This window comes from Styela clava, chromosome 6 (genome assembly GCF_964204865.1).
Source record: "Styela clava chromosome 6, kaStyClav1.hap1.2, whole genome shotgun sequence".
In the NCBI taxonomy this organism is placed as follows: domain Eukaryota; kingdom Metazoa; phylum Chordata; class Ascidiacea; order Stolidobranchia; family Styelidae; genus Styela; species Styela clava.
In genome coordinates, this window is record NC_135255.1 from 4,483,335 (window position 1) to 4,510,528 (window position 27,194).

The following is a 27,194-nucleotide window of genomic DNA, read 5'->3' on the forward strand; positions in this document are numbered from 1 at the left end:
CCCAACAACTTGGGGGATCATTCGTTTTCCTAATTTTCAATTGTAATCTTCTTATTAAAACATGATTGGTACCTAATCAAGGGTGAAATTTCTTTCTTGATAGCTGCTTTCTCCCTCTATATAGTTACATAACATTCTTTTGCAGTGCATTACAATATATAATACAATTTTATTTCGATTACTTTTACTTTGCAAAGTACGTCATTTCATAGATAGCTCTTAGGTATGTAATCCTTTTCCTCTGGAAAGTTTAGCTCCCAAATATCAGGCAAATCCTGCTCGGTGTATTCCAGTGCAATGACTGAATGAGAAAATCCAGTCTGCCAGTACCATCACTTTTGAAGTAGCTCCGTCTGATTTGTAGTAGTAGTAGTAGTATTTTATTTCGTCAACAATGTCAAAATCAAAATACAACATACAACATTTCAAAATTAATTTCCAAGGCATTGTGACGAGGCTGTGACGAAGCGACCGTTAGGTCATCGAGTCAGTCACAGCCTTTAAAAAAATATAAAATTACCATTTTTTAAACGAAATTGAGCTGAAGTAGCATACACCGAAAATAAATTAACAAAACTAACAGAGAGGAAAACAAAAACAAAAGAAAAAACAAAACTCAATTGAATATGTTTAAACCATACTATGGGGGATGGCATGTACACAGTATAATTCAAGCCTAACCAACTGGAATAATGGTCTTTTACAGTTAATGTTCTATAGTAGAGTCGTATGTTTCACGAAAAAGGGACTCTAGCTTCGCTTTAAATACTAGTTCGATACATTGAGTGGCATGTAAAATCGTTAGAGTGACTCAGACAGGAAATAAATTACAATAAACTGTGCAGTAATAATTAGAGGTATGACATCATCAAAATTGTCAATTGAAGCCTTGAATTTGAAAATTCTGTAAATACAATCGTGAATTTTAGAGTATCCATTCTTGCTATAATAGTGGTTTTGGTGTTGTTCTGTTGGAAAATAACACAAGAAAACGTTGAAATAAAAATTAATTAACCTCTACTAGACACAAAATCTCGCAAGTTCAAGGTTGTTCAATAGAAATTTTGTCGCATGAAAAAATATTATTTTAGGAGTGTGTTTTAAACATACCGGTATATAACTGAATAGAACTCTATTAAAAACACGCTATGAAAAAGTCATTTAGGGCTTAATGGTTGACAATTGAAATAACCCATGTAAAATGGCCACAGAGCGACTGGCGGAGTAGGGTTAAAACACAGTAATTTCTTGTCCTCCTACCAACAGCGACCGATGGTGTGAGTATGTCACTTGTAGCTATCGATATATTTTTTAAAAAGTTTGCGGGCGAAACATGCATAGCTGCAGTCTTTTATTTCCTGACTAATTTCATTCCAAATAACCGAACCTTGGAACAATATGGATTTTTGCAAAATCGATGAGTCTGACCTTGGAACAAATAGGTTGTGCTGTGAGTATCTTGTGCCATGATTGTGGATTAAACCTATGTTTTGAAAATAATTCATAAAAGTATTTGGAGAACAGTTTTGTTTGGTACGGTACATAAATTTTGCAACTTCATAACGATATAAGTCATTAAGTTTAAGAAGTTTATGTTTATAATAGTACGGTGTTGTATTTTCTTTGTAACTGCTATTGGAAATTATGCGAATTGCTCTGTTTTGCAGTACACTGAGCTTTTTCAGATGCTGTTTTGCCGAACAACCCCATATTTGTGTGACTTGTGTGGTGACTTGTGTGACTTTGTGTGATTTGTGTGACTGTGTAACAGAGCAGCTCAAATGCATAACAGATATACAAGCTAGTCTGTATTCAATCTATAAATGAGAAAAAGACTGTTGAAAAAACGCACAGCGATATATTTAATTAAACAAGTCAAAGCAACGCACAAGTATAAGGACAACTAATCTCGCTTCCGTTTACGACTGGAATTTGGATGCGGCGGAACGAGGGAGTGTTTTTGAAATTTATGCGAATTTCGGTGTTTTTTGGGTGGTAATAGAAGACATAGGATTTAGCGAATATTTCTATTTTTTATCACGGTTTGGAGTTTCAACTCACAAGAAAAAAAAATGCCTTTTTTCTATCCGGTTTGTGACTCAGACCACCACTTTTAAACGAGCCGTCAGTGGGCAGCAGAGGATCATTAGTTTTTCGTTAGTCGATCGATTATTTGTGGGGGTACAAATGCATAAAATCGGCGTAGCAAATACGATTATTTAATAAAAAATAAAAATCGCATGGAAAGGGTTAAGATCGCTACGCTAAATATAGGCCGGAGATAAAATATGGCCAAATACAGGTAAATGGAGAGGCGATTCCGATAAGCCACCTTGAGTAATTAATCCACGACATACGCAAATTGAAAAAAAAAGTCAAAATAAGTAGGGCATGGCGGACTGTGATCTATCAGCGTCTCATAATTAATAATAATAATAATAAACAATTCAAGATCAGGCGGGCGAATAGGCGAGAAAAATCGACACAAATGATTGATTTCTGTCAAATCCCATAAAAAATGCATTGCGCGAAAGATGGAAGTCTATCGCCAAAACGAGAGAGGCTTCAATTGGTCCCGCTGAAATGAGAGAGAAGCACACTCTATATTTATATATCTCTGTGGTCGCAAACTCTAACTCACTGGTAAATCGGCTGCCTTCGTTAAATTTTTTGTATCAAGGTTAAATTAAAAAGGGACGTATGGTAGGCCTAATTATTATAATATTTATTTTCACCTGATTCAGACCATACATGAGCATCGTCAATTTAAATTTGGTTTCCTGTTTTGTTTTCTTCAACGATTCAGTTCAAAAAGTGAGGATCTTAAGCTTATAAAATGGGTATGAAGCTTATAGATACAGATCATAAAATTATGACGGAAATGAAACAAAAGATTAATGGGCGAATCAACTTTACTGAAATTTGTTGCGAGAAATAGAATTCTGTTGCAACTATGATGATTAGTGATATCGTCGGAGTTATTTTTCGCAACTACACTTCCGCCCAAATACTTAGTTTTCATTTATTGTCTTACCACTTTTGTAATTGAGTATCCGCCAGTCAGTGATTTCCCTACACCCCCCCTATAGGGGGTGAACACCCCCCCATAAAATTTCAAACACCCCCCCCTAATTTTGAGGTGCGATTCCACACTTTATTTCCAAACTCAAGTATAATTGTATTCAAATATAACGAGTATGACATATTTATCAGTGTAGATGAGGGGTTCTAAACGCGTGTATTTCAAAATTTAATTCATTGCTTAATTCATACAAAAGTCAAACACACATGTTCAAAAAAATGTGAAATGTGTAACAAAACAAGCCATAAGTAGCCATTCATACAATGCCAGATGAGCAGGTAACTTCATTAGTCACTATCAGTTGCAAATTACTTGTTGGAACGTAGTAGTATATATATATTTACGGTTGAAAGCCGTGCTTGTTATCTATTTCCCGGGAATTCTATCAGCTAAATATTATAATTATTGATTTCATTACATAACAAACTGTGATGCTAGGTGTATCTAAAATCAAGCTTAGAGCCTATTTTGGTGCCTATTTCTCAAAATTTTCTCAGGGCGCTTAAGCGCGCCCTGAACCCCAGCCGTGTCGTCCCGCACTTTTCCTCGCTCCCCTTTTCTGGCCCTACAATTTTATTCTGCTGTGGATTTTGGCTCGCCGTCAATCAACTTGGGGGACCCCTCATGTACATCGTTTCTTAAATACATACCATTTTTAAGAATACAAATAACCTAGTATTATCTCTAATAGCAAATTATTTACCACCCCTCTAAATTTCGAAACACCCCCCCCTAAAATAAAAAGCTGGGGAACATACTGCCGCCAGTGTTTATGGGATTGATGCAGCTTTCTCCTTCTATTAATAATTGACCATCGCAGTCATCCGAAATCAGGAAATGGGTAAGTTACCGTAACTAGTTAGATTTTCCTGGAAGGCTAATCTTATTTTCGCGGAATTGTTTTTTTGTGGTATAAATTGGAGCGATGATTCGTTTTTCACTGGACGCTGGTAAAGTCTAGGCATGGTTGCTTTTCTCGAGCCTCAATAATTGACCATCGCATTCGTATTACGTCATTGGGGATATTTGCCCTTTATTTAAAACTTGTTGTTCCTCACTTAGTCATCCGAAATCAGGAAATGGGTAGCCTAAGTTACCGTAACTAGTTAGATTTTCCTGGAAGGCTAATCTTATTTTCCCGGAATTGTTTTTTTGTGGTATAAATTGGAGCGATGATTCGGTTTTCAGTGGACGCTGGTAAAATCTAGGCACGGGTGCTTTTCCCGAGCGACAAATGCAAAAGTAGTCTAGGCCTGCAAGCCTGAGGGTTTGCATATTTCTGTACCGGTACCACATTTGGGCAATTAGCCCAGTAACCTATGGCTGTATGGTCAGGTGGTACATTATTACGAAAATAGCAAAAGTTGGGATACCATTGTTTTTCATCACGTTTAACTAGTCCCTCGGGCCTATAGACCTAGGTATTGCAGTAGGCTATTTTCATTACAGCATTAAACTACCAATTTATCACCGAGCAGCAAGATTCCAAAGTCTCCCACAGCAGCAGAGCCAGACCACCTGACCATGTAAGTCTGTGAGTATCTGGAGTATAGACAAATGTTAGTTTTTCCATGCTGATATGAAATACATAATTGTTTATCCAAAATTCTACATTATAGCCTAATGCTGTCAGGCTATGCTGAAATATGGACAATATTCAACACAAATGGATATATTATGGCTAACACTGGATTATCAACATTGGATTTCCCATGTTTAATTGTTTTTATAACTGCTGAATTGTTTTATTCATTCTACAATTATTCAGAACTCAATGCATGCAATTGTTTTCCCCAAATACATTTTTAAAACAAAAATTGAAACTTTATTGGTCTAAAAAATGTAATTGAATATTTTTATATTGGCTGTGGAATTAGATTCAGAAGAAAAAAAGTAAATGTTAGTTGTAGCATTGCTTTATATCTGTATATAAAACAATACAATAAGCCTTTATTGTAAATTTACCTTATTTTATTGATTAAATTTGTTGTAGAATTTCTAGTGATCATCTTGGCTCCAATTCCCGAATTCAGAACTTGTAAATTTAGTAAAAGAATTGGCATTGCTTGTTGAGCTATTATAAATGGAGAATAGAAACCACGAGTGTCTTTGTTATACGATGCTTTCAACCAATATTTTTGAAAGTTTACGTTCTTTCACCGACTGACTGATATGTATTTGTTTTGATCATTTGATGAAAACGGTTACTATTTTGTTGTACTGTTGTAATAGTCTCTGAAACAAGGGTGTCTGGCACGACGACAGTTGCGGTGGCGGTGGCGGCCATCACATGACTAAGCCACGTTTCTTTGCTAAAAACTCCCGAATGCTACAGTAAACTTTTTTTTCTTTTTTAAATCGGATTATTTTTTTTTTCAAGAAATCCAATGGTGACATTTTCAGTTTGCGCTTCCTTTTAGTTTATCGCACAGTGCCGATATTCCAATTTGGGAGGCCAAGACTGTCTCAAAAAGGAGGGATTTGCACTCACGATTATAATTGATAGTAATAGTACAATTGACACATGATACTGAGTGTACAACTTATTTAAACATTCGGGTAAAAAAGTTTCTGATTGACAAATTCTGGTAAACGAAGATTCAAACACTTTTCAATTTTAATCATTAAACAGTATTGAATTTTCAGACTATATAAATAGTTTCGTTTTACCCTGACCAAGACGTGGGCATTTAATTTCTGTATGAACTGTTGTTGAACAACATGAATAACAATCTGTCTTTGAAAACACAATTGTATTCACCTACTGGAATGAACGGCTTTGGAAATGATCCACCAATTTTTCCGCAAGAATCGCCCTCATCTGTTCTGGTAAGATAATCGAGAGAGGCTGTATATTTGTAATATTTCAAAATTAAAATCCTTTTTTGTTGCTGTTGTCTCAAAAACTAATCTAGAATAATATTTCAACAAATTAGCACTGTTTCAAATTTGATTATCATTTAATTTTCTATACACAATATAATGCAGCACATGATATAAACATTTGCATAGCTATTTTACACTTGTAACAAGAGCAGCTCTGGGAATGAAGGAACACATTATGACTATTTTATCCAAATTGGAAATTTGTTTCAAATGGAAATGTTTTGATGAGATCCTTTATGATTTAAGGAAGGTTTCACTTATCCAAGATATAAAATAACGAGTTCAAGTTATATTATACTATTGTATTACATATCGTTTTCTTTTGTGAACACAATTCCTTAATACAATCTACATTCTAATTTATCTAATGTTTTTTGTTCCACTTTTTAGGCTGATGTGAATCAACAGTTAAACAGTATGGAAAATAACATGGTTCCTAATTCCAGTGGACTGGGTGTAGATGATTTACCAGATTTCTTGGATGAAATCGACTTAAAGGAAATAAATGACTTAATTTATTCACATACTCCAAATGCACTTATGGATAATTATACAGTCACATCACCATTATCAGCAAATCAAATTAGAAATGGTATGTACTGTGTTGCATAATTCATTTATTGAATTATTAACTACTGGTAATTAGATAGACTATTTGTTGTACAAAATTCATTTTGCATTAAAAAAACATTCATGCTCTTTCGAGTTGATGTTCATAGCAATGGAGCAGCACTCTCTATTCCTAACAAAATTTTTATAATTCTCTGTTCTGACTTTTTGTCTATTTTTTAACTTTTGAATGCCCTTTTAATGCGGTATTGTAATTGAGAATGACAATTGAGCCAATGAAATTGAAATTAAATTGAGAGCAAATTACTTTATAAATAAAATGAAATTATGGGAAACTTGACTACACAAGAGAGATAGCAAACTGCAGCCCGTGATATGTTGCTGAACATGATATTTGGTAATCTGAATTAATTATCTTAATTAACCTTAATCTTATCTTAATTAACAACTATTTGATATAGCAAGTTGCGGAAAGTTATGAAAATATTGATGTATTGATCATTTTTTTTTGTCCGTTATAAAGCTTATAATGTAGGCTATACCAGTGATTCCCAAAGCGGGCGATATCGCCCCCCGGTGGGCGAAAACGATACAGAGGGGGGAGAAAAAGTCGAAGGGGGCGATAGGGGGGCGATTTCGCGAAATCCGTTTTTGCTCTGCGCATCGTGCGCTTAATTCTGTACTCTGTGTGCATTCGCAGGCTTGAATCACGTGGTCGATTATCACACTCGAATAGATTGCTGGACTCGTCTCCGCAGTAAGGTACGGTAGTTGGCATATCCCAGTGGTCGGCAAAATACGGCCGGAGTAAAAAATCTGTACCGGGACGATTCACTGAATAGACCTATCCCCGACCTTTGACCGCGGAAAATTTTTCCTATATACTTTAACATTTTGAAATTTTCGGTGCTTATTTTAAGAGTGTTTGGGAGTACATATTTGTGCGAACAATTTTTTCCTAAAATGGAGACATTACAAAGAACAAGCGAAGAACTGGGATTAGTGATGCCCATTTGGAAAATGTTCCAATCTTGGCGTCGTAAAGCTATCAAGCGTGATGCAGCAACATGACAGTGTCACATTAAATGTCATTGTAATAATTTTTTGATAAGACGACTGAGTTGAGTTCGCGAGCGACATAAAATTTGCCGACCCCTGGGCTGTAGTCGATAGTCGGTCACAGTTTTTTTTAACATCCGAGTACATGAATCCCAAAACAAATAGCTGATTAATTCTATGGACTGGTGATAGGGCTGTAGGCCGTGGTAGGATGAGGAATCGGGGATGAATTTTACCGAAGTGTTTTGGTGCAGGTCATCAGGCTGTAGGAATGAATGAGATGTACGAAAATCATTATTATAACTTTGGGAAAAAAAACTCTGCTTTCATTAATTTAATTTGAAATAGGGGTGAATTTAGGGAGTGAAATGCTATAAGACAAGAGTACACGACGGTTTTTGAGGAGGTAAAACCCTGGATTCTTTCATTTCCGACCTAATATATGGTGAAAAAGGGTTTTTGAGCCGTGCTACTATTGTCATCAAAACAACGAAATCGCCTTTCCATCAGTAAACTGGGTAATTTCAGATATGATAAAAAACTTGCTGAAGAACACCAAGCTCATTCATCTCATTAAATAACACTATAAACTATGATTTGTCTTCTCATTTGGTCTGTAATATATTCGTTTCTAACTTTACATTTTTTTGTAGTGCTGGGGGGCGATGAAGTTGTATAAACTACTTTAGGGGGGTGATGGTCAAAAAAGTTTGGGAACCACTGGGCTATACATTGCATTTTATGTATTTTTTATTATCATAGAAGTATTATATATTTAGACTCTGGACCATTCAGGGGTCAATACAGAAAAATAGAAGAACTTCTCATTAACGGAAGTGAAATTGATAAGAGTGCTATCGACAGAATGTGGTTACAATGGAATGACCCATTGTTCGATATTACCTCAAGGAAAACGTTTGCTGGAGTTATTGAACAGATTAGATGGTATGATAATTGAATATTGATGCGCTGTTTTTGTCGGAAAGCATTTTTTAGAGCGTCAATTGCTTCTCATATTCCACCATTGAGTTAGTCCTTGCATCAGCTAGTTCCAAAATCATTAATTGTTTGTAATATTTGAACTAAATTTTGACAGGGACCAGCTAGATCCAACAAATGAAATGTCAAGGCTCAATTGGAATCTTACTACAGCAATGATCGGAGAGTTGAAAAGTGAAGTTGATAACTTTGTGACTCAGTATAATGGACCTTATGAACGCCTATATCCACTGAAACGATGGCAGGAAAAACTTGGGGTATGTCCTATTTGTTTTTCCATTTTGTTTTTCTTTATATTTATTACTCAAATATGATGTAAGGCACAATAAAAAATTTCAATTTTGTATTTAACTTCTTGCCATCCTAACCAAGGTGGGAGGCAAGCTATATTCAAACAACTGTGTACAGTAGTCCCGTCCGACTCATCAGGTGCTCTTCTGAAAAATTGATATATTCCAATTCTCTATTTGAATGTATATATTTATCTGAGGCAATTAATATGACATGTTCATTGTGATATTAGAGTAAAATAGGTTATTCACTAAGGAGAAAAGAGTATGCTTGTCATTTTTTCTTATAATTTGGATTGCAGTAAAATCATAACATACACATGGCTATGACTCATAATTCTTGTTCCTCTTTTTAACTTGAACAGGATAGGACCCAGAGATATATAATGTGCAAATTTATGCTTTTTATAATCATTTGTACCTTGCAATATGGAAAGATGAGACGAGTCAGTATATTGTATTGCTAATTTATAATGGTAGTTATAGAAAGCATAAGGGACATTGAACCATTTATAAGCATTCAATTAGATTTTATGTTCTCTTTCTTTTGTATTATTTAATTATTTATTTGGTATAGAACTATTTGCCTGATCTCTCCATTTCAGTATTACATTTTAGCTAGGGGAAATACTTTTTCACCAACCATGAAAACAAGTCTGCTAGTTCATGGCATTGCGTCAGAAGTATTTTGTTCTATAAATAGACAGTTCTGGTTCCTGCTGATCAATTCTACATGTTAAGCTCTACTCAGAGCAAACATTGTAAATAAAATGTTATTTGGAAACTCTTTCTTGGTACTGCTGTGGATGTTAGTTTAATGTCAGTTATGTATTTTCAGTCAATTTTGGAATTTGGTAATATAAAAATATAAGGTACAATTATGAACAGACATCACCAGAACATAACTTCCCAATAACTTGAATGAAATAAAAATTAAATTAAATAGTACATTCAAAAACTTTTTTCAGGAATATGGTATATTAAAATTTTATCATTTTTCCTATTGATTTTCCACTTTCAAGGGAAACCATCATCTAATTTTTATATTATGAAGTGAAATGAATGACCAATTTGTAGGAAATTCAAACAGTTGTATTCCTTTTTTATCAACAAATCCTACACTCTCGTGTTTCTTTGCGATTGCATGTCTGAATAAAATTTAATCAATAAATACCTTATATTATAGTTCGATTGATGTGACAAGATTTGATAATGAAAAATATCATCCGTTGTAAACTTAAAATATTATTTTAAGTTCATTTTTTTCATTTCAAATATGATGGGTGCTGAAGGGGAAACATGAATGAAATAAACAAAATTTAAATTTATGATATAAAGTTCATTCGAGTATATCCTGTTTGTAACAGTTAATTTAATTATGAAATACATATGTACCACACTTTTCTGACTCTATGACCATAATTTCCTTCCAATACTTAGAATTGTAATTATTTCTGCCATGAACTGATGTTACTCATATCCTAGTTTGGGAAATACATGGCAATGCTTCACAACAACAATTGTTTTATACTGAGTAGCCAGAATTCAATACGAGTCAAAACCCAAGAGTTCTGTTTTCAACTGAGGAGATTATCCTAGGATTTTTGTACCAGCTCTTAAATTTTTTCACTTTGCTGCAAATTAATAGTATAACTAAAATATGTAATATATTTCCTTGTTTTGTCGATGAACTTTAATTTTGAATACCTGTAAAATAGCATTTTTTTATAATGGACTGTACGAAATGATAAGAATTTGTCATGGTTAATTAAGGACCCTACAGTATTAGAGTAAGATGTTTTTTATCATGAATTAATATGATATTGCAAGGTAATTTTTATTTTTATGCACGTCGTAGATAGGAATGGAATTTTGCATTCCATTTATCGGCTTAGAGAAAAATTTATGACGTAGATAAGATCTTTTGGTGACTGAGGAAGCAGAACTCTTAAACCTTACTTGTTCCTTGACCACAAAATAGCGTAAATAATACTCAATTCTGGCTCCTCTGTCTGCAATATAGCTCGATCAATATCATCACCTTTCAGCCTGACTATTGAATTAATTGTCAAATTGATAAGAGAGAAGTCAAGTCTGTAAATTGGCTATAACATTTCATTTATTTTTCAAATTCAATCTTTTTAAGTTTGGCCGGGCATTAAATATTATACTTGACCAAATTCGACTGTGGATAAACTTCATGAAAGAATAATATTGTACAGGAATCGTAATATTGTAGTAATAAAAAAACTGCTCATTTTTTTAGTTATAACATTTCAGAATTTAAATCTCTATTCAGTCATTCGCATCACTTTTATAAGCTACATCGTATAGTTAGTTATGAAAACAATACTTTATTCCAAGTTCTGCAATTCCATTGAAATTGGGCCTCAAAACCTAGACTTAGACCAAAAAGCAACTCCACCTTTATTACACATACACAAGCGGCAAAAGAAACCTTTTTTTTGTTGGACATAAATTATATTCAGTTGACAAAATTGTGCAATTATCTCAGTACATATTACATAATTGCTAGTTGTTTGCAGTTTTTTATGCTAACTAAACCAGACCTGAATTTGAATTCAGCCCAATGAAAAAACAATTATCCAGGCATGCTTTTTGTACTAGATGTTTATGTCATTTGATGTAATTTACGGTTGTAAAGCAGGAAGATTTTAACAGTGAACTCATTCAAATTTTGATGTCAATATATTCATTTTTAATACTAATGCTTGTTTGGCAAATGAAACTTATTAGCAATTACTAGCTCTGTTACTTCTGGGAAAATCTTGATTGCATAATTCATTTTTATTGCCAATTTGTTTGCTATCTTAGACATCTTCGGTGAAATTGATTAGAATTTTGAATATTCTGAAATAACTCAGTAAAGGAATATCAGAATCGTTATAAAAGATAATATTTGTAATATATAACAGAAATATATTTTTGGTGTATACAGCACTTGTTTATTTGAAGTACCCTTAAAAATCATTAATTGAAGATATTCAAAAATAATTTGGTTAGTTTTTTGCATAAATTTCACAGAGGATGGCACATCTTGGCCATCTCACTGTTGGTAGCCCTGTGTGAGTTTGCATGTTCAAATCTTATGATGGATAATTATCTGTAACAGGATTTCTGAACGCCTTATCAATGAGGATGATATATCTTGTCACGTTTACGTTTTTCTATAATCAAAGTCTATGCATGTAGTGTTTAATAACTTGATTATGTTGTCTTCGTCTTTTCTCTAATTTAATAGAGTATGATAGTTTCAATTCTATATTAATTTGCATGAATGGATGAAATAACTTAGAGTAAATATACTGAATAAATAACTTAGAGTCAATTCTCAAAATATGAAAATGGAAACACCTCTTCCAATACTCTTCGTCATTTGATTTGGTATCTATTATCATATAACAATGTTAAACATTGATGATAAGCAAACAAGGGCACAGTTCTTAGTATTCCATGTTAATCATAAATCCTTATATGCATAATAATAGTTACAATAGTTTCACCTTCAATAAACAATTGTTCAAACGAAAAATTTTCTTTTTCTTAATAAGATTCAATGTCATAAAAAGGCAGATAACCTATAGCTGGTGAATTCATGTATCCTGTCATTATTTTAAAAAGGGTATGCAAGTACCGTAAATCCATAAAGTTGTTGCAGGCTTGCAATGTTGAAATGCAAGTTGTAGCATATAAATAAAAAAGAGACTGACAAATATTTTGTTTTTGTGATTAGGAAGCATGTCTTTTCAACTTTCATACCACAGAACAAATACAAATAGTTTCGAACAAAGTTTTAAACAGACCTGGATAATTTGACATAGTCTGATCGTATTGTGGTAATATCATTTCTCTTAAACATAAATTGCGTTTTTGGCTTGTTATATGTTATCTTGTATTTCACACTGTGTTGCATTCGTGAATAATGAGAATGAGAAATATGAGGAAGTGATCACATTCAGGAAGTAAGACTACAGATTTTGAATTTTAACTTCCGGTGTTTTTCGTGGAACTGAAAGCAGCTTGATAGTGCGTTTCCTCAGTCTTTATTTTTTAGTTTTCATTTGAGGCTCAGACAGGCATATTGCCAACTTATGTAATTTCACAATTTTGAATACTTCAGAGCAGCGATAGCTAAGTCTGAAAAAAATACAGATCAGCTGACTTTTGGAAAAAGTATTTTTTAGTGGGAATTAATACCAGTAGGTGAATTATATGCAAAATAAATCAATAATATGGAGACTGATTTCAATGTAAAAATTGCCTATATAAGTCATATTTTTGGCTTTGCTTGTTTTTAGGCAGACAGTTATCATTATTTATTACGTCTTTAGTTCAAAACCTCGTAGCTTTGTTATGAATCCTATTGAAACTTCATTATTAAACTTCGGCATTTGCTGGCATGTAAGGCATACTGATAAATCCATATACCAGTAGCTCTGGGAATTAGCATGTCACTTGTGACTTTGATCAAAAATGTGTCTCATTCACGTTTGACTAGGTTCGTGTAACCTTGTCAAGCAATTTTTCCAAAAAAAAACTTCACACTGGTTTTTAGTTGGTTACACTCAGTAGCAGTTATATTCTAGAAATCTGACTGCAATTGTACTGTTTTGGTTTAATTGAATTGAGAAAATGAGGAAAACATATATTCTTGATTTCAAACACCTGTAACTTTTTATTGAAACAGTTGAATTGAATTGAAAACAATTAGATACCAGCCCAGAGAGCACCCTTTTCATTTTATATATTTCAAATAAATTAGGGGCATGCAACATGATACCATATATTAATGTGAATTATGTGATTGCCTAAAATTTTGGTAATTCAAGTTATTAGTAATATCAGTCTGATGGTGATGTACCTCTACTAAATTGTGATGGATTTTATGTGCTATGGTTCATTCTGCTTGTCTGAGGCTTCATTCAGAGTGGCCATATGACAAATTAGTGAAGACACATCACACACATTCATATGGCAGTTTTGTGTGAAATCTATGTGAAGGAGCAAATGGTGTCCACTGTCCATCTATTAGATTGAAATTACACCAAATTATTTTTATTCGTAACAATTATTTATTGACATTTTTTTTTAACTCTCATGTTATTTTGATTATTTAGGATCCAAGTTGTTATAGTACATTGGTTGGCCTTATCTTGAGGATTTTGAATGAAGAGAGAAGAATAATCGAGTGTGCACAGGTAATATAGTTATATTGTATTACTTTTTTGAGTTGTATAATACGAGTATTTAAAATCCAATTAAATCGTTTATTTTGAAGAAGTGAAGATTAAACAATTATATCAAATGTTCTAATTAGGCATTTCAAAAGCAGCGTTATGTAGTCCTGTTATATACCCTTAGGCATGTTGTGAATCAAAGTACTTTTTAAGTAAACACAAAAATCCAATGCCTGTTTTTATACTTTTTTGCACAGCCTATAAATCACTTTGGTAATTTGTTAGTTATTGTTAGTAAGAAGAGATTCTTGGTAATAATATTTATATAAGTTAATTCAAGTTTATACTAGATAATGCCGGTGGCTATATTAATTAAAGCGTCATTCTGATTTTTAATCAAAAGTGGTTTAAATAGAAAAAGACTTATTTTGCAACATTTTGATTCATTTCCAACCTCCATCACAATTTGAGTTATTTCACTTTGCAAGATTATGGAAATCTGCTTAAATTTTCAACATCATTTTTATCTTCAAAAACAGTGTTTTTTTATATAGATTTGTATTAGAGGACTATTTTCTTCAAAATTGTATCTGGGATACTTATATTTCATACATTAGGTAGTGTAATTATATTCTCATTTTAACCATGTAAAAATGATGTTTTAACTTCGTTCGGGCAACTGCAAAAATTTTTTGTTGACCATTTAGGATCCGCGATATCAAAGTCAGAACAACATGTTGGACGTAAAGAAGCAAGAGGCTAATAATTACTTGGAACGAATTCAATTTCTTTCAGAGGTAATAAACAAAATAAGTGTCATTATTCTAGAATTTAATTCGGTAGAAACATCACTATCTTCAATATTTGAAATCAGTTATATAATGTTCTCTAATATTTTCATTCCCGGTACTTTAAAAATCCTATTATAAGCAATTGAGATCAGACAGAAATATTAAAATCTATCTTGTTAAAGCATAACTGACAAATTTTATTTTTTTTAGCATTGTAAAATTCGACACCTACTACACTTAAGATTTTAGTTTTTAGCTATCAATATGTTGAGTGAAATTCAGTGTAATTGCATTAATCTTATGAAAGCTGAATGTATTTACTGTAATTTCAATTTAGAATCTGACGAAAGATGAACGTATAAGTCAAAATGTCGCAATGGAAATCGAAAATTTGAACTCATGTGTTCAGGAACTTCAAGTTCTGGTTCAAGGACGATGTATGTTTAATAAATATTAATAAGCAGTGTTTTTTTCGAGCTAGTTATTGTTTTGTGCTGGGTGAGGATTTGGAAATTTTACCTTTGTAATGCAAACATAGTCAAACACAACAATCTAAGAGTATTTGAAATCCATGACATTCCGAGTACATATAGAATATCTAAAAAGTAATATGTGACAAAATTTTTGTGGAAATTGGATGAAGACATTAAATGGGAATAATAATTAAACAGATACGGATGGTATTGCCTGTTTGGGTACTCCCATAGTACCAGGTTAAGGGCAGGCCATAATATTGTTATTCCGATTTTTCTTATTTTAGTTCTATTACAAGTTCGGGGACTGTTTGTGTTAGCCAAGTTGATATACCCATAGGCTTACGTTCCTTTACACAACTTGATGTAAAGTGGGCGAATAATATTAGTTACCGTACCTTCATATTGGTACACATACGATACCTTTGGAGCCCCCCTATTTGTTGGAAAGTTGGAAACAATATTAAAAATTTTTGCTCTGTCATGTGTAATAATGAATATTGAGGTTGATTTGCATTTACATGGTGCTTGTTTGATATAGTCTTGTTTGATATAGGCCTATAGTCTATTATTACACCAATAAAAATAAAATTATGCTTTATGTCAATTTTTAGTGCGTTATCTTGACCAGTATAATCTTCGGGGAGCAACACCTGCTGAATTAAAAACTTTCGAAGGCATAAAACAAAAGCGTAACATGGCTTGGCAGAATGAAAAGGTAGGATTACTTCCACTCTTTACTTCCAGACAGGTCTTTGAATTCTGAATTTGGTGTTTTTGTGCATATTGTAGTGGGAGTCGCACTTCTAATGATAATTGACATTGAAATATCTGACGAAACTATAAAAGCAAAGGAGACTTGCATAATTTATACTTGCATCAAATCTGATTCTTCTATGTAGTTGAAATTTCCTTGACCCAAATATCGAATTTTTGTCATCCAGGAATCTGGGCAGAACTCATTTTGTGATGTCTCTGAGAATGGAGTTACAGTCAAGTCTATATTTTTCCCTCGACTTCGCGGCCCTAGTTTAAAGAATGTTCTAGAAAAGTCAGGTCTTCGGTCTCCAAAATGGAAATTTTCAATTAATATTCTATTATCCTCTCTTTTACAGAGAATTCTTGCAAATACTCATTGGGAACTTTCAAATGATATCCAGCGCCTCATCACTCAGGTCTTGGATGAAGAAGTTCGAGAATGGCAACGAAACCAAGCTTGTATGAACAACGGGATGTCTCTAACACATTATTGTACTCTTCCCATGTTGCAGGATTGGTGTGTAAAACTTCTATAATTTTCTATGTCAAAATTTTATTGCAAAAGTTTCAATTATAACCATCTGCACATCCATTTTTTTAACATCAGTTGCAGCCCACCCACCTTCCACAAATTCTCTAGTTTACTTCAATACATTTTTGATTTTAGGTGCAAACGTCTGGCAAGGTTGGTCAGTGGCAACATCCAACAAATTACGAAGCTCCAATTTATTGAGGAACAAATTGGACCTGATAACAGAGCAAGTAATAATTCATCTGAAGCCTCCAGTCTACAATACATCAACGAACTTATAAATAGATATTCAATGATGTTGCATCAGCTTGTGGAAAAGTAAGAATCATTCTTCATATGGGGTGACCCTGTACACCGGATGATAGTTATAAAGGATATTCTTATATTATTTCTTTTAAAACATTAGACTTTGAAAAAGAAGTTGGTTCTCTAGTGTAAATTGGTTCTGTAATGGAATTGTGGTGTTTTGCCTTTATTTTGTGATCCAATGCAGTGATGCGACTACATAATCAGAGGGTACTGAGTTACATAGATAATATTGATATCGATGTGCAAGTAATGTTTGACGTTTTACTGGGGGATATGTTCCCATATCTATTACAGTGCGGAGAAATGTCAATTAGGTGGGTTATTCACCCGGCAAATCACTGCATCTTTCAGTTATGCACAGATACAAATATGCTTGATTGTTATGAAATGATCATGTCATATCTTTCCTAATCGTATTTCTTTTTAATTAACATATCTTGCCTTGCTGGGTAGTTTATTTGTGAGCTTTTCTTCATTCAAATAAATGTGACTTTCATGTATTGGAAATAATACATTGGAATATAGGTTAATTTAACTATTTTTTCAATTTAATATGAATTGTCACTTTTTTAGAGGTCTTGTTGTAGAAACACAGCCTCCTCAAGTTCTTATGAAAGATAAAAGATTTCAGAGCAAATTACGTCATCTGGTTTGTGATGGTCTGGATATTCATCAGGTATGTTGTTACTTTCTCAATAAGTTATGGAATATAAATTGAGATAATGTTTAAAATGTTCGGAACAATGAGATCGATTTCACAAGATTTTATTGCAAAATTTTTCTCTGTCATAGAATTTTGTGTCAAAAAATCTATATAAAAATATTTTGAAAATTTCTAAAGCACTCTCAAAATATGCATCATAAGCATTCAATGGTATAGTATATGATGAACTTTTTGTGTGGCCAAGGGTCCTGAAAACATCCCATCAATGGGCATATATTGTTAAAAAATATTATGTGGCAAGAAATTCAACAAAGCGCTGTTTAGAATAAGTGCTAGCACAGATATTTTGTTGACAGCAGCTTTTGAGATTTGACGAAACATTTCAGTAATATAATTTGTTTCTTTGAAGTTCCCTTCACTTTTATTTGTGTTTTACCAATTTCAGAAAAAATAAATGCCGTTGACAGGGAATTTAAATATGTAAACATTTAGGGGTTCTTGGATGTTGTCCCGTAACAGCTTATGATAATATAAATAATGATTTTATTTTGCAGCTAAATCGTGATCTTACTGAAATTTCACATATCTTATGAGGAAATTAGTCATTTCCCTTATCTGAGATATCATAAGCCATTATTTTACATAGTTGTCTTCATATAAATCTTAGTTCTCTGTACTAGTTAATATTTAACAGTATGGTTTCGTAATGTCATACCAGATTTATGAAGGCAATGATTTTATTTGCTTTGGGACAATGGAGTTCCCCGAATCATTTTATTTGACGAAGAAGTTAATTGAAAATTATAATATTTTTAAACAGAGTTTCCAAGAAATGATATAATCCAGTTTATTGGTTTATTCGTGAAGTTTGTCCTTTTTGCAATTGCAAATAAATTTGGAGTTTTATTATATTTGACATGGTACTTCATAATTTTAGAACTTATTGAAACACTTTAAGAGCATATTTACAGTCTGAGTAAATACTAATTTAAATTTTTATCAGGTACCTTTTGACGTTGAGGTGTGGTTGATCAGTGAAGAGCAAGCCAATCATGTCTTAAAAGAAGGAACACATTCTAAATTGTGAGTTCTAGTTTCTGAAATTGTGTATCCTGTGTTTGATAATTTAAATCTAGCTGTCGGACTATTCCACCACTGTTAAAATGCCAGCTGTCAAATTTTGTTCGTGATGAAAAACCATTATTCTTCAACTTTTGATGCCTTCATGGTAATTTCCAGGCGCTCTAGAAGTATGTGTATCAATATGGAGGTGATTAATTTTGGGCAGGGGGTATATTCACTTGGCTAATACAGATAGTCCCCGAACTCGTTATAGAACTAACATAAGGATAAAGATGTTCAAAAAGGATCTGAATATTAAAATACATACAGAATTTGTTATAAACGATATTGTAAATTCCTTAAATTTAAAATGTATTCGATATTCCATATTCGAAAATATTATTTAGAAAGTATTCAAAACAGGGATGTCCAAAACGAATCGAATATTCGAATACATTCAAAATTCATTATATTCGATATAGTAAATTTTTCAGGAATCATTCAGAATATTTTTATTTGAAAATTAAGAGATTTTGAGCCGTCAGTATATCAAGTATATCAAAGCTTACGATATCTCAATGGTGATAATGACTTTGATTCAAAACTGAGTATTTGGGGTATTACTTTCACACTAAATGCTTTAAAATTTCCTAGTGGCTGTCTGACTGATACTGTTTCTTACATGACAATGCTTCGAAATGTTATGTCTAAAATCCCAAACATTCGAAATAGGTGGGTCTGAATGCTCATGCCTGTAAATCCTGGTACTTTTCTTGTTGGTGTATTTATAAGTTAAACTACTTTACAGCAAAGAGGGTGGAACTATTGTCAACAATAAATCAAGATCTGAATACTTACCAAACTCTGGAATAGTATCAGTCAGCATGAGAAACATGGTGAGTTTTGAACATTTTTAGACCTATTCTGACTTTTGATATGCATGACTTAGAAGTTCTAATATGAACAAAAGTAAAGGAGTTTATTCCGTGACTTTTATTCCCTCCATTTTAAGAGATTACGGTATTTAATTTGTTTCTGTTAATACAGATCTATCCACTGTGCTGTCTTATTCTGAATAGTTTTTTTTATTTGAAATGGTACATAGAAGAATATTAATATTATATAAAATATAAATCATGATTCCGCTGCAAATGGCGGCTTTCTTTGACAATACAACCATTTCGTTTTGGAGTATTTGAGAAACATATCCTGCATTACTACCATTAACCATGCCCAGAAAATCAATAATCTTTATTCTATGCTAATCGTTTAGTGTTTGAAAATGGGTCAGCGTGGTCCTCAACAGCAAGCTGGAATGGTTGCAGAAGTCAAAGTAGCCATGATATTCCGTGCTAACATAACTGTCAGGTGTTCACCTACACAAACCATAACTGTAAAAGCCCAGGTAAGTGAGTGTAACGTGTTTAGTTTTTATGACAGTAATCTTATGCTGTTGGAGTTAAATCTTTTGGGAAATTGCCATAAGAAAGCTGATATTCAGATGAAGACCACTCCTCCAGTCTAATGTTCTGGTAAAAAACCTAATTGTTTACATTGTGTAGTATCATTTGTTATCTAATACTAGGGATGGGAAAACTCAATCCCAATAAATTATAAAATAATATCTTTGGAAATGGAATATTGAATATATATGTGGAAATCCAAATATACTGAAAGAGTTTAAATTTGAATTGTAAAAAGAAACAGTGATTTGATAAGTTTTTTTTATGATTTTCAGAAATTAAATGAAGCCCTGACAATGGCATACTGTGAAAGTTCAACTGGACTCTCTTAAATTATACTCTAGAATTTAAAAATATGCATGGTGTTATGCCCTCAGACCTCAGTGCACAAGCTTGTCCGATGCCGTGGGCGATAATTATGCGCGATAGGATTGCAGGAATTCTTGCTAGGGCAGTATGATTCAATAACCACAGGTCTTGCTTCACAATTCAATTCAACAATTAACTGGACAAGAGACTGTGGTTATCTTCAAGGAGCTATCTATTGCTTTTTGAAATAGATTCACTGTTTATTTATGATATCATGTAATGGAGTTAATTTCATTATATGTATATTATTTTATGCAAACAGACAATTTCTCTGCCTATTGTTGTGATATCACATGGAAAACAAGAAGCTGATGCCCAAGCTACTATTTTCTGGGATAATGCATTTGCAAGTGATGTGAGTAGAACTTGATTATCAATGGAGCCTTTGTATGACTTAATTGAGTATAATCATCAAACTCGAGAAATTTTTTTTTAAGTTATTGGCATAATGAAGTATATTTTATAAATTGGTGTATTTTCTCCATTAGTAAACTGTGGTCAAAAAGATGCGGCAACAATGAAAAATGTATAGAAAAAGTGTAAATGACAAAAAGTATAAGTGGATTATATTTTGTGAGTTTGTTGACAAAACATTATTCATAATCTTACAACTTTTTGTTTAGTATTAATAAAATAGGACCCATATAGAATACTATAATATTTCCGTAAAAAATATTTCTGCTGATTTGAAATGTGGTCAAAAATATGCGAAAATAATAAAAAAGGTATAGAAAAAGTGTAAATGACAAAAAGTATAAGTGGATTATATTTTGTGAGTTTGTTGACAAAACATTATTCAAAATCTTACAGCTTTTTGTTTAGTATGAATATAATGGCCGGCCCATAGTGAACTATAGAATACTATAATATTTCCATAAATATTATTTTCCCTGATTTGAATAATCAATACTTACCGTAATCTAAATTTCTTAGGAATACAATCATGATATCTTTGAACCCTTTTACATAAAACATATTTGATAATAGATTTATTATACAAATACTATTTTGCAGACCAGAAACTTGTTTGAAGTTGAAAAATCGGTGAGTTGGCAAAGAATGCTTGATGCACTGGATTGTAGATGGAAGAAAGAATGTAGAGATAGTAATGGAGCTGTTGGACTCACTGATACATCAAGGGAATATTTGACTATGAAACTATTCAGTAAGATTATAAGCAGGGATGGCCACTTCCGAATACTAAACTATTCCGAATACATTCTAAAATAATGTTTTCGAATCTGCAATTCCGAATACATTCTAAAATCGAAAATAACACATTTTTGTTATAGTTTATTAAAACCCAGTAAAATAGGGAATAAGCTTCAATAGAAATACCAGAATAAAGCCACAAACCAACAGTATATGTACACAAAGTAATTGATAGTTTATAGCTATCAATAAAAATAATAGCAACTTGTGACACAGTCAGTTTGGTAAAATTGTACACTTAGTACAAATGACCATATGAGAAGATAGCCAAGGAGTTGTCTGACTTTCTATCATTGGTACCAGGTTATTACCATAATAGTCAAGTCGGAATCGGAAACTCCCAATGCCGCCTGTAACAGCCACCGCGATTCCGCGCTCGTTCCGTCTTTTCAGCGTATAATGATCATTTTGTCACGTAAAATATTCAATCCATGACAACTACGAGATTCTAAAATATCTTTATATATTAGTTTTGTGAGTCCAACGTCACTAGCGTTTGCTTCTTCTTACGTCAAAATGAAAACATTACTATTCGGTCGACAGCGATCTGTGGCCTAAAAGTATGAGAAAAACTGCCTGATTTATTTAATTTTAATACATATTTTTGCAATCTCACCAACTTGTTATCGCCGTTAAAAAATATCTCAATAACTGATATCAAATCCTGTAGAGTACCACTTCATTTCATACAATGAATATACATATAAAGTTTAGCAGTAAATAAAAAATACATATCGCTGCGATTACTCCACCTGTTAAAAGAGCCGACTTTTACAACGAATAATATAACAAGGAATATATATTTTTCTGCTGTTGAAAGTGATTGATTCGTGACCGATACGGGCATATTTAAAATGTCTTGCTTTATTAATTTAATTGTTTTCAATTTAACTTGCGGTCGCGTCGACAAAATAAAATTCTCATCACTCTAATATACCATGGCAATCCGCGGACATGGAAATAAAAATGTGTGGTGAACTGCCCTATTATATACTGTTTTGATCCAAATTTTGCGAATTCGGCAAATTTGAGATGTATAACACTGACTCCGCTCAATTGAAATGCCGCCACTCCGATTATTTTTAAGATAAAACCTTTCGAAAAATCCATAAATCTGCCGTAAAATCTCAGGTGTAAAATTTATTTCAGCACAATAAAAATTGATTGAATATTCTTTAGATTAATTATAGTATATACATTCTCACAACCCGGTAAAAGTCGCGTTTTAAATCTTGTATAATGTTAACACAAAAATTTTCGACGGCAATTTAATTAAAGTAATGGATAATCAGGCAAATCCCGCCATCAATTAGTGACGATATGTTTCTGAACGCGGACGGAACATAATGTGAAAATTTTGCGATTTTCATTGCCTAGAAAAGCGTTTTTTAAACTGTCGCGGGCTTCAATAAAACATATTTTGTTTACGGTTTTATTTTCAGTATTTTAAATTGCCGCTTTTCAATCAAAAAATTCGGGTTTTCTTTTGAAACTCGCCGCCGATGAACGTATTCACCGGATTCACAGTTCTGTGCGAGTACAAAAATAAAATAATCGTTATCGTGGAACAAATTTGTGGAAAATTTGCGTTTTAGAGAAAATAACACAAATGTAAAGGCGTTTACGGCCTAAATAATATGTCCGCTGATGAAGCAATCACGCGCAAGTTTCTATCGATAATGTTTTCATTCAACGGAAACGTCTTGAAAGCGGCGTCGAAAATGTGTGATGTCACACGAATATTCGATATTTTTATAAACGCTAATTCCGATATTCGAATGACGAGATATTCGAATACTTTATTCTAATTGGCCATCCCTGATTATAAGAAGCATTTGTCGTATTCTTATTCATGAGTTTCGAGTAAATCGACCGGTCAGGCCTTGAAATAAAATATTCTTCTTCTGATAAACTCTCCACAATATTATGCTCGAACTCCTGAAGTATGCGCACCAAGATGTCGCATAACCCGAACCATAACCTGGTACACAACCTGAGTTCAGGTTGTGCGCCATCTTGGTGCGCATACTTCAGGAGGTCCCACTTTTATTCATGGCATATTGATTTTGCTTTTTCCTTAAATATGACTTTCTTTCAACCAGTGATGGTCCTATACGGATAATTTACTATTTCGCACTCTGAAATAATCTTGAATATATAGCCCACTAAATTAGTTGATGATGAACAATAAAAAAGTTGACATATTCATGAAGAATGATTCTATATGAAGATGAAAATATTCTACATTTTTCTTCACAGTACAGAAAGTTAAGAAAATTTGATATGTTCTAAACGCCAACTGTTAATTGAGCAGAATCATGTTTTTTCAAAAGAAAATTTTCTAAATTCTTCCAATATTCAGTATTTATTCAAATATTCAATTCATTCTGGACATCCCTACTTTCAATAAAATTTTGAAATTATTGTTTTGCAGAGCAAAGGTGCATCACACCAGCAATGCAAATCCTCTGGGATAAATTTAATCATGATAAAATGGTGATGGGAGGTGGAGCAGAACCAAAAAAAGAATTATTCACTTTCTGGAGTTGGTTTTTCAAGGCAATGGAGTTGTGCAGTTCTTCTTATGTGAGAAAATATTGGAACTTGGGGTGAGATAGAGACACAATTTCAAAAACAGTTGATGTGTATTTGTTATTTGGCAAGGTGACATGTGAATACTCTTTGCAAGTTTTGAGTGCCGTCCAAAGAGTAGATAAGCAGCTAGAATGAGAGAGTACTATCAAACTATCAAACAAATTGGCGAAAAAAAATCCACTTCGAAGAATCAGATGGAATGCAAATATGATTCCAGTGTCGACTGTATCTGAATTATATTTTTCCTTATTCTTGGTAGTGAATACTGTGAAATCGAAGTGTGGGATTCAATTGTGTACTTGGGCAGTGCGATGGCCAAGCAGTTGAAGCCGTAGACCGAACTGTATTGGCATCCCAGTTTACTCATCTCAGTTCAAATCCCATGGCCCCCACACTTCTAGGTTGTAATAAGTTAGGTAGGCAATGCTATAACGGAAAGATTCAGAACCTTCCAAATAACCTGGTAGCTCTTTGCATATCGCTAGTGGAGTGGAAGGTGTAAATGAGCACCATATAAATTTATGCCATTATATTTTCCACTAATGCTTGGGTTATTTCAGAATATCAACATTTGGAAACTTTGCATTTCAAACCCTTTTTTTTCTAACTTTGATCAATCAATTTTAACACTGATGGCATTTTTGAAGGGTTTTGTGACAATCCCCAAGCTCATTATTTATTTCATTTTTTTCAGTCTTATTCACGGCTTCTTGAGCAAACAAGCTTGCAACAAAATGCTTCTCGAATCTAAACAACCTGGAGTATTTCTCTTTAGATTCAGTGAAACTAAATTTGGAGCTTTATCCATTTCATGTACCAGAATTATCAATGGTAATTGCTTTTATATATTAAAATATGATGCCATTTAAGGTATATATTAGAGGTAAGATCGGGCCCAAAAATTCCAGCCTGACCCGACCGAGGCTTGTGGGTATTAAACCCGACCGGACCCGAGCCCGAAACAAACCCAAAATTTCATATTTTATTTAGAAGTTCTTTGAATTGTCATTGCAAGAGCTTAGTACAGTATGTGTCGTGTTGATGAGACAACTTCTGTTCTTTGCAGACTATGGTCTCTCGTGGCCAAAACACGCCCGAAACGCCTCATTTAAGAAAAAAAGGCAGTGAAAGAGAGGCCCGTCCCGAACGTAATGATTGACTCGGCCCCTGGCTACAGATCTTAGTTCTAGTATATATGGATGATTTTTCTGATTGGAACTGTAGTTGTGGATCCCTCTCTATCTGTCATTTTTACGACTGAATTAATTATTTGAACTTCCAATTAAGTTACAGTTTGTATTGTTAAATTTGAGTAATAATCTCATATCTGACGTGAATTGTACATATAGATTGTTGTACTAAATAGTTGTCGTTGTTGTTGTCTTTTAGCTAATAGGCCAATAAGTTTCAAATATTCTGAACTCTGAAATAGATGTAGTCAGCGGAAGGCTATTACTTTTATTTCTTTTTCCTATGGGTCTAATATTTAGTCCAAACTTCTGTTATTTTATTTCAGTTCGTGAGAACACTTTATTATTCCTTCACGGCTTGCAGGTCAATCTTTTTTAAACTTAGTGAACAGCTAAGGCCTACTTGTATTGATGCATTGAGTTTGCATCCACGTTGCTCTCTTGTTTTTATTAGGTCAACTCCAGGTATGCCATTTACAACCAGATATAGCAAAAGACTTTAAAGTGCGAAGCTTGCCAGACATGCTTTGTGATTTGGATGACTTGCACACTTTATATCCTGACAAATTGAAGGATGAAGTTTTTGGTCCATATTACTCAAATGCAGGTAAGGATTAGTATATATGCCCAGGCGCGCAGCCAGGATTTTCAAGAGGGGGGGGGGGGGGGGGGGGGTTCATAATCATAAATTCCCATTACGGTCTGTAACAGTCTTCGCATTACGCGCTTGTTAACGGGACGTCTTTTCAGCGTATAATGATTATTCTTGTCGCATGAAATATTCAATCTCTGACAACTGCAAAATTCTAAAATGTCTTTATATATTAGTTTAATTGTGTCCAACGTAACTCGCGGTTGCTTCTTCTTACGTCAAAATTAAAACATTAGTTCTCTGAAATGCCCCGGCGATCGGTGAACATAAAAATATGAGATAAACGGTGTATTTAATTTTAATACGTATTTTTGGAATCTTGCCAACTTGTTATCGCTGTTAGAAAAATATCAATAACTGATATAAAATCCCGAAAAGTACAATTTTATTTCGTACAATGAAAATGCATATGAAATATATCGTTAAATCAAAAATACATATTCATCGCCGCGATTACGCCACTTGTTAAAAGAGCCGTCGTTTACAACGAAAAATGATTTTTCTGTTGTGCAAAGTAATCAATTCGTGACCGATAAGGGCATCTTTAAAATGTCTTGCTTTATTAATTTAATTGTCTTCAATTTAACCAGCGTTTGCGTCGACAAAACAAAACAATTTTTTACAATTCACAACTTTAAAATACCTTGGCCATTTGCCGACATAAAAATAAAAATTTGTGGTAACTGCCCGTCGCCTATCATATATTGTTTTGATCGGTATTTTTTCTATTTTGCAAATTCGACAAATTTGAGATGTGCTTGTAACATTGACTCCATTCAATCGCAATGCTGACACTCCGATTATTTTTAAAGATAAAACCTGAAAAATCCGTAAATCTGCTGTAAATTCTCATGGACTAAAATTTATTTCAGTACAATAAAAATTGATGGATATACTTCGGATTAATTTTCTTATAATATATATCATCACAAACCGGGAAAAAATCGCGTTTTCAACCTTGTTTAATGATAACACGAAAATGTTATATGACAAAGTAATGGATAAAAGGCAAATCCCACCCACAATTAACCGTGTTTCG

At 33.2% G+C, this 27,194-nt stretch overlaps 1 protein-coding gene and 1 long non-coding RNA gene across 3 annotated transcripts in view; both read left to right on the forward strand.

Moving 5' to 3' along the window:
- The first annotated feature begins 3,838 nt into the window (after positions 1-3,838).
- On the forward strand, positions 3,839-5,713 carry LOC144424392 (uncharacterized). Of its 2 annotated transcripts, none has more exons than XR_013476684.1 (3): positions 3,839-3,923; positions 4,532-4,616; positions 4,702-5,713. It is a non-coding gene; the product is annotated as an uncharacterized LOC144424392 (long non-coding RNA). The 2 variants fall into 2 exon arrangements; XR_013476685.1 differs by lacking the exon at positions 3,839-3,923 and adding an exon at positions 3,933-4,165.
- Position 5,714: 1 nt separating this feature from the next.
- The window catches only part of LOC120331175 (signal transducer and activator of transcription 5A-like), a 28,023-nt gene continuing 6,543 nt past the window's right edge, over positions 5,715-27,194 (forward strand). Inside the window, exons 1-19 of the mRNA XM_039398234.2 lie at positions 5,715-5,911; positions 6,359-6,560; positions 8,377-8,542; positions 8,694-8,853; positions 14,025-14,105; positions 14,792-14,881; positions 15,213-15,312; positions 15,963-16,066; positions 16,464-16,624; positions 16,775-16,957; positions 17,522-17,624; positions 18,616-18,695; positions 19,483-19,570; positions 19,948-20,079; positions 20,769-20,861; positions 21,521-21,671; positions 24,153-24,327; positions 25,008-25,144; positions 25,958-26,110. Coding sequence (XP_039254168.1) covers positions 5,804-5,911; positions 6,359-6,560; positions 8,377-8,542; positions 8,694-8,853; positions 14,025-14,105; positions 14,792-14,881; positions 15,213-15,312; positions 15,963-16,066; positions 16,464-16,624; positions 16,775-16,957; positions 17,522-17,624; positions 18,616-18,695; positions 19,483-19,570; positions 19,948-20,079; positions 20,769-20,861; positions 21,521-21,671; positions 24,153-24,327; positions 25,008-25,144; positions 25,958-26,110 — 2,467 coding nt within the window. The 5' untranslated portion in view covers positions 5,715-5,803. The remainder of the gene's footprint in view (positions 5,912-6,358; positions 6,561-8,376; positions 8,543-8,693; positions 8,854-14,024; positions 14,106-14,791; positions 14,882-15,212; positions 15,313-15,962; positions 16,067-16,463; positions 16,625-16,774; positions 16,958-17,521; positions 17,625-18,615; positions 18,696-19,482; positions 19,571-19,947; positions 20,080-20,768; positions 20,862-21,520; positions 21,672-24,152; positions 24,328-25,007; positions 25,145-25,957; positions 26,111-27,194) is intronic.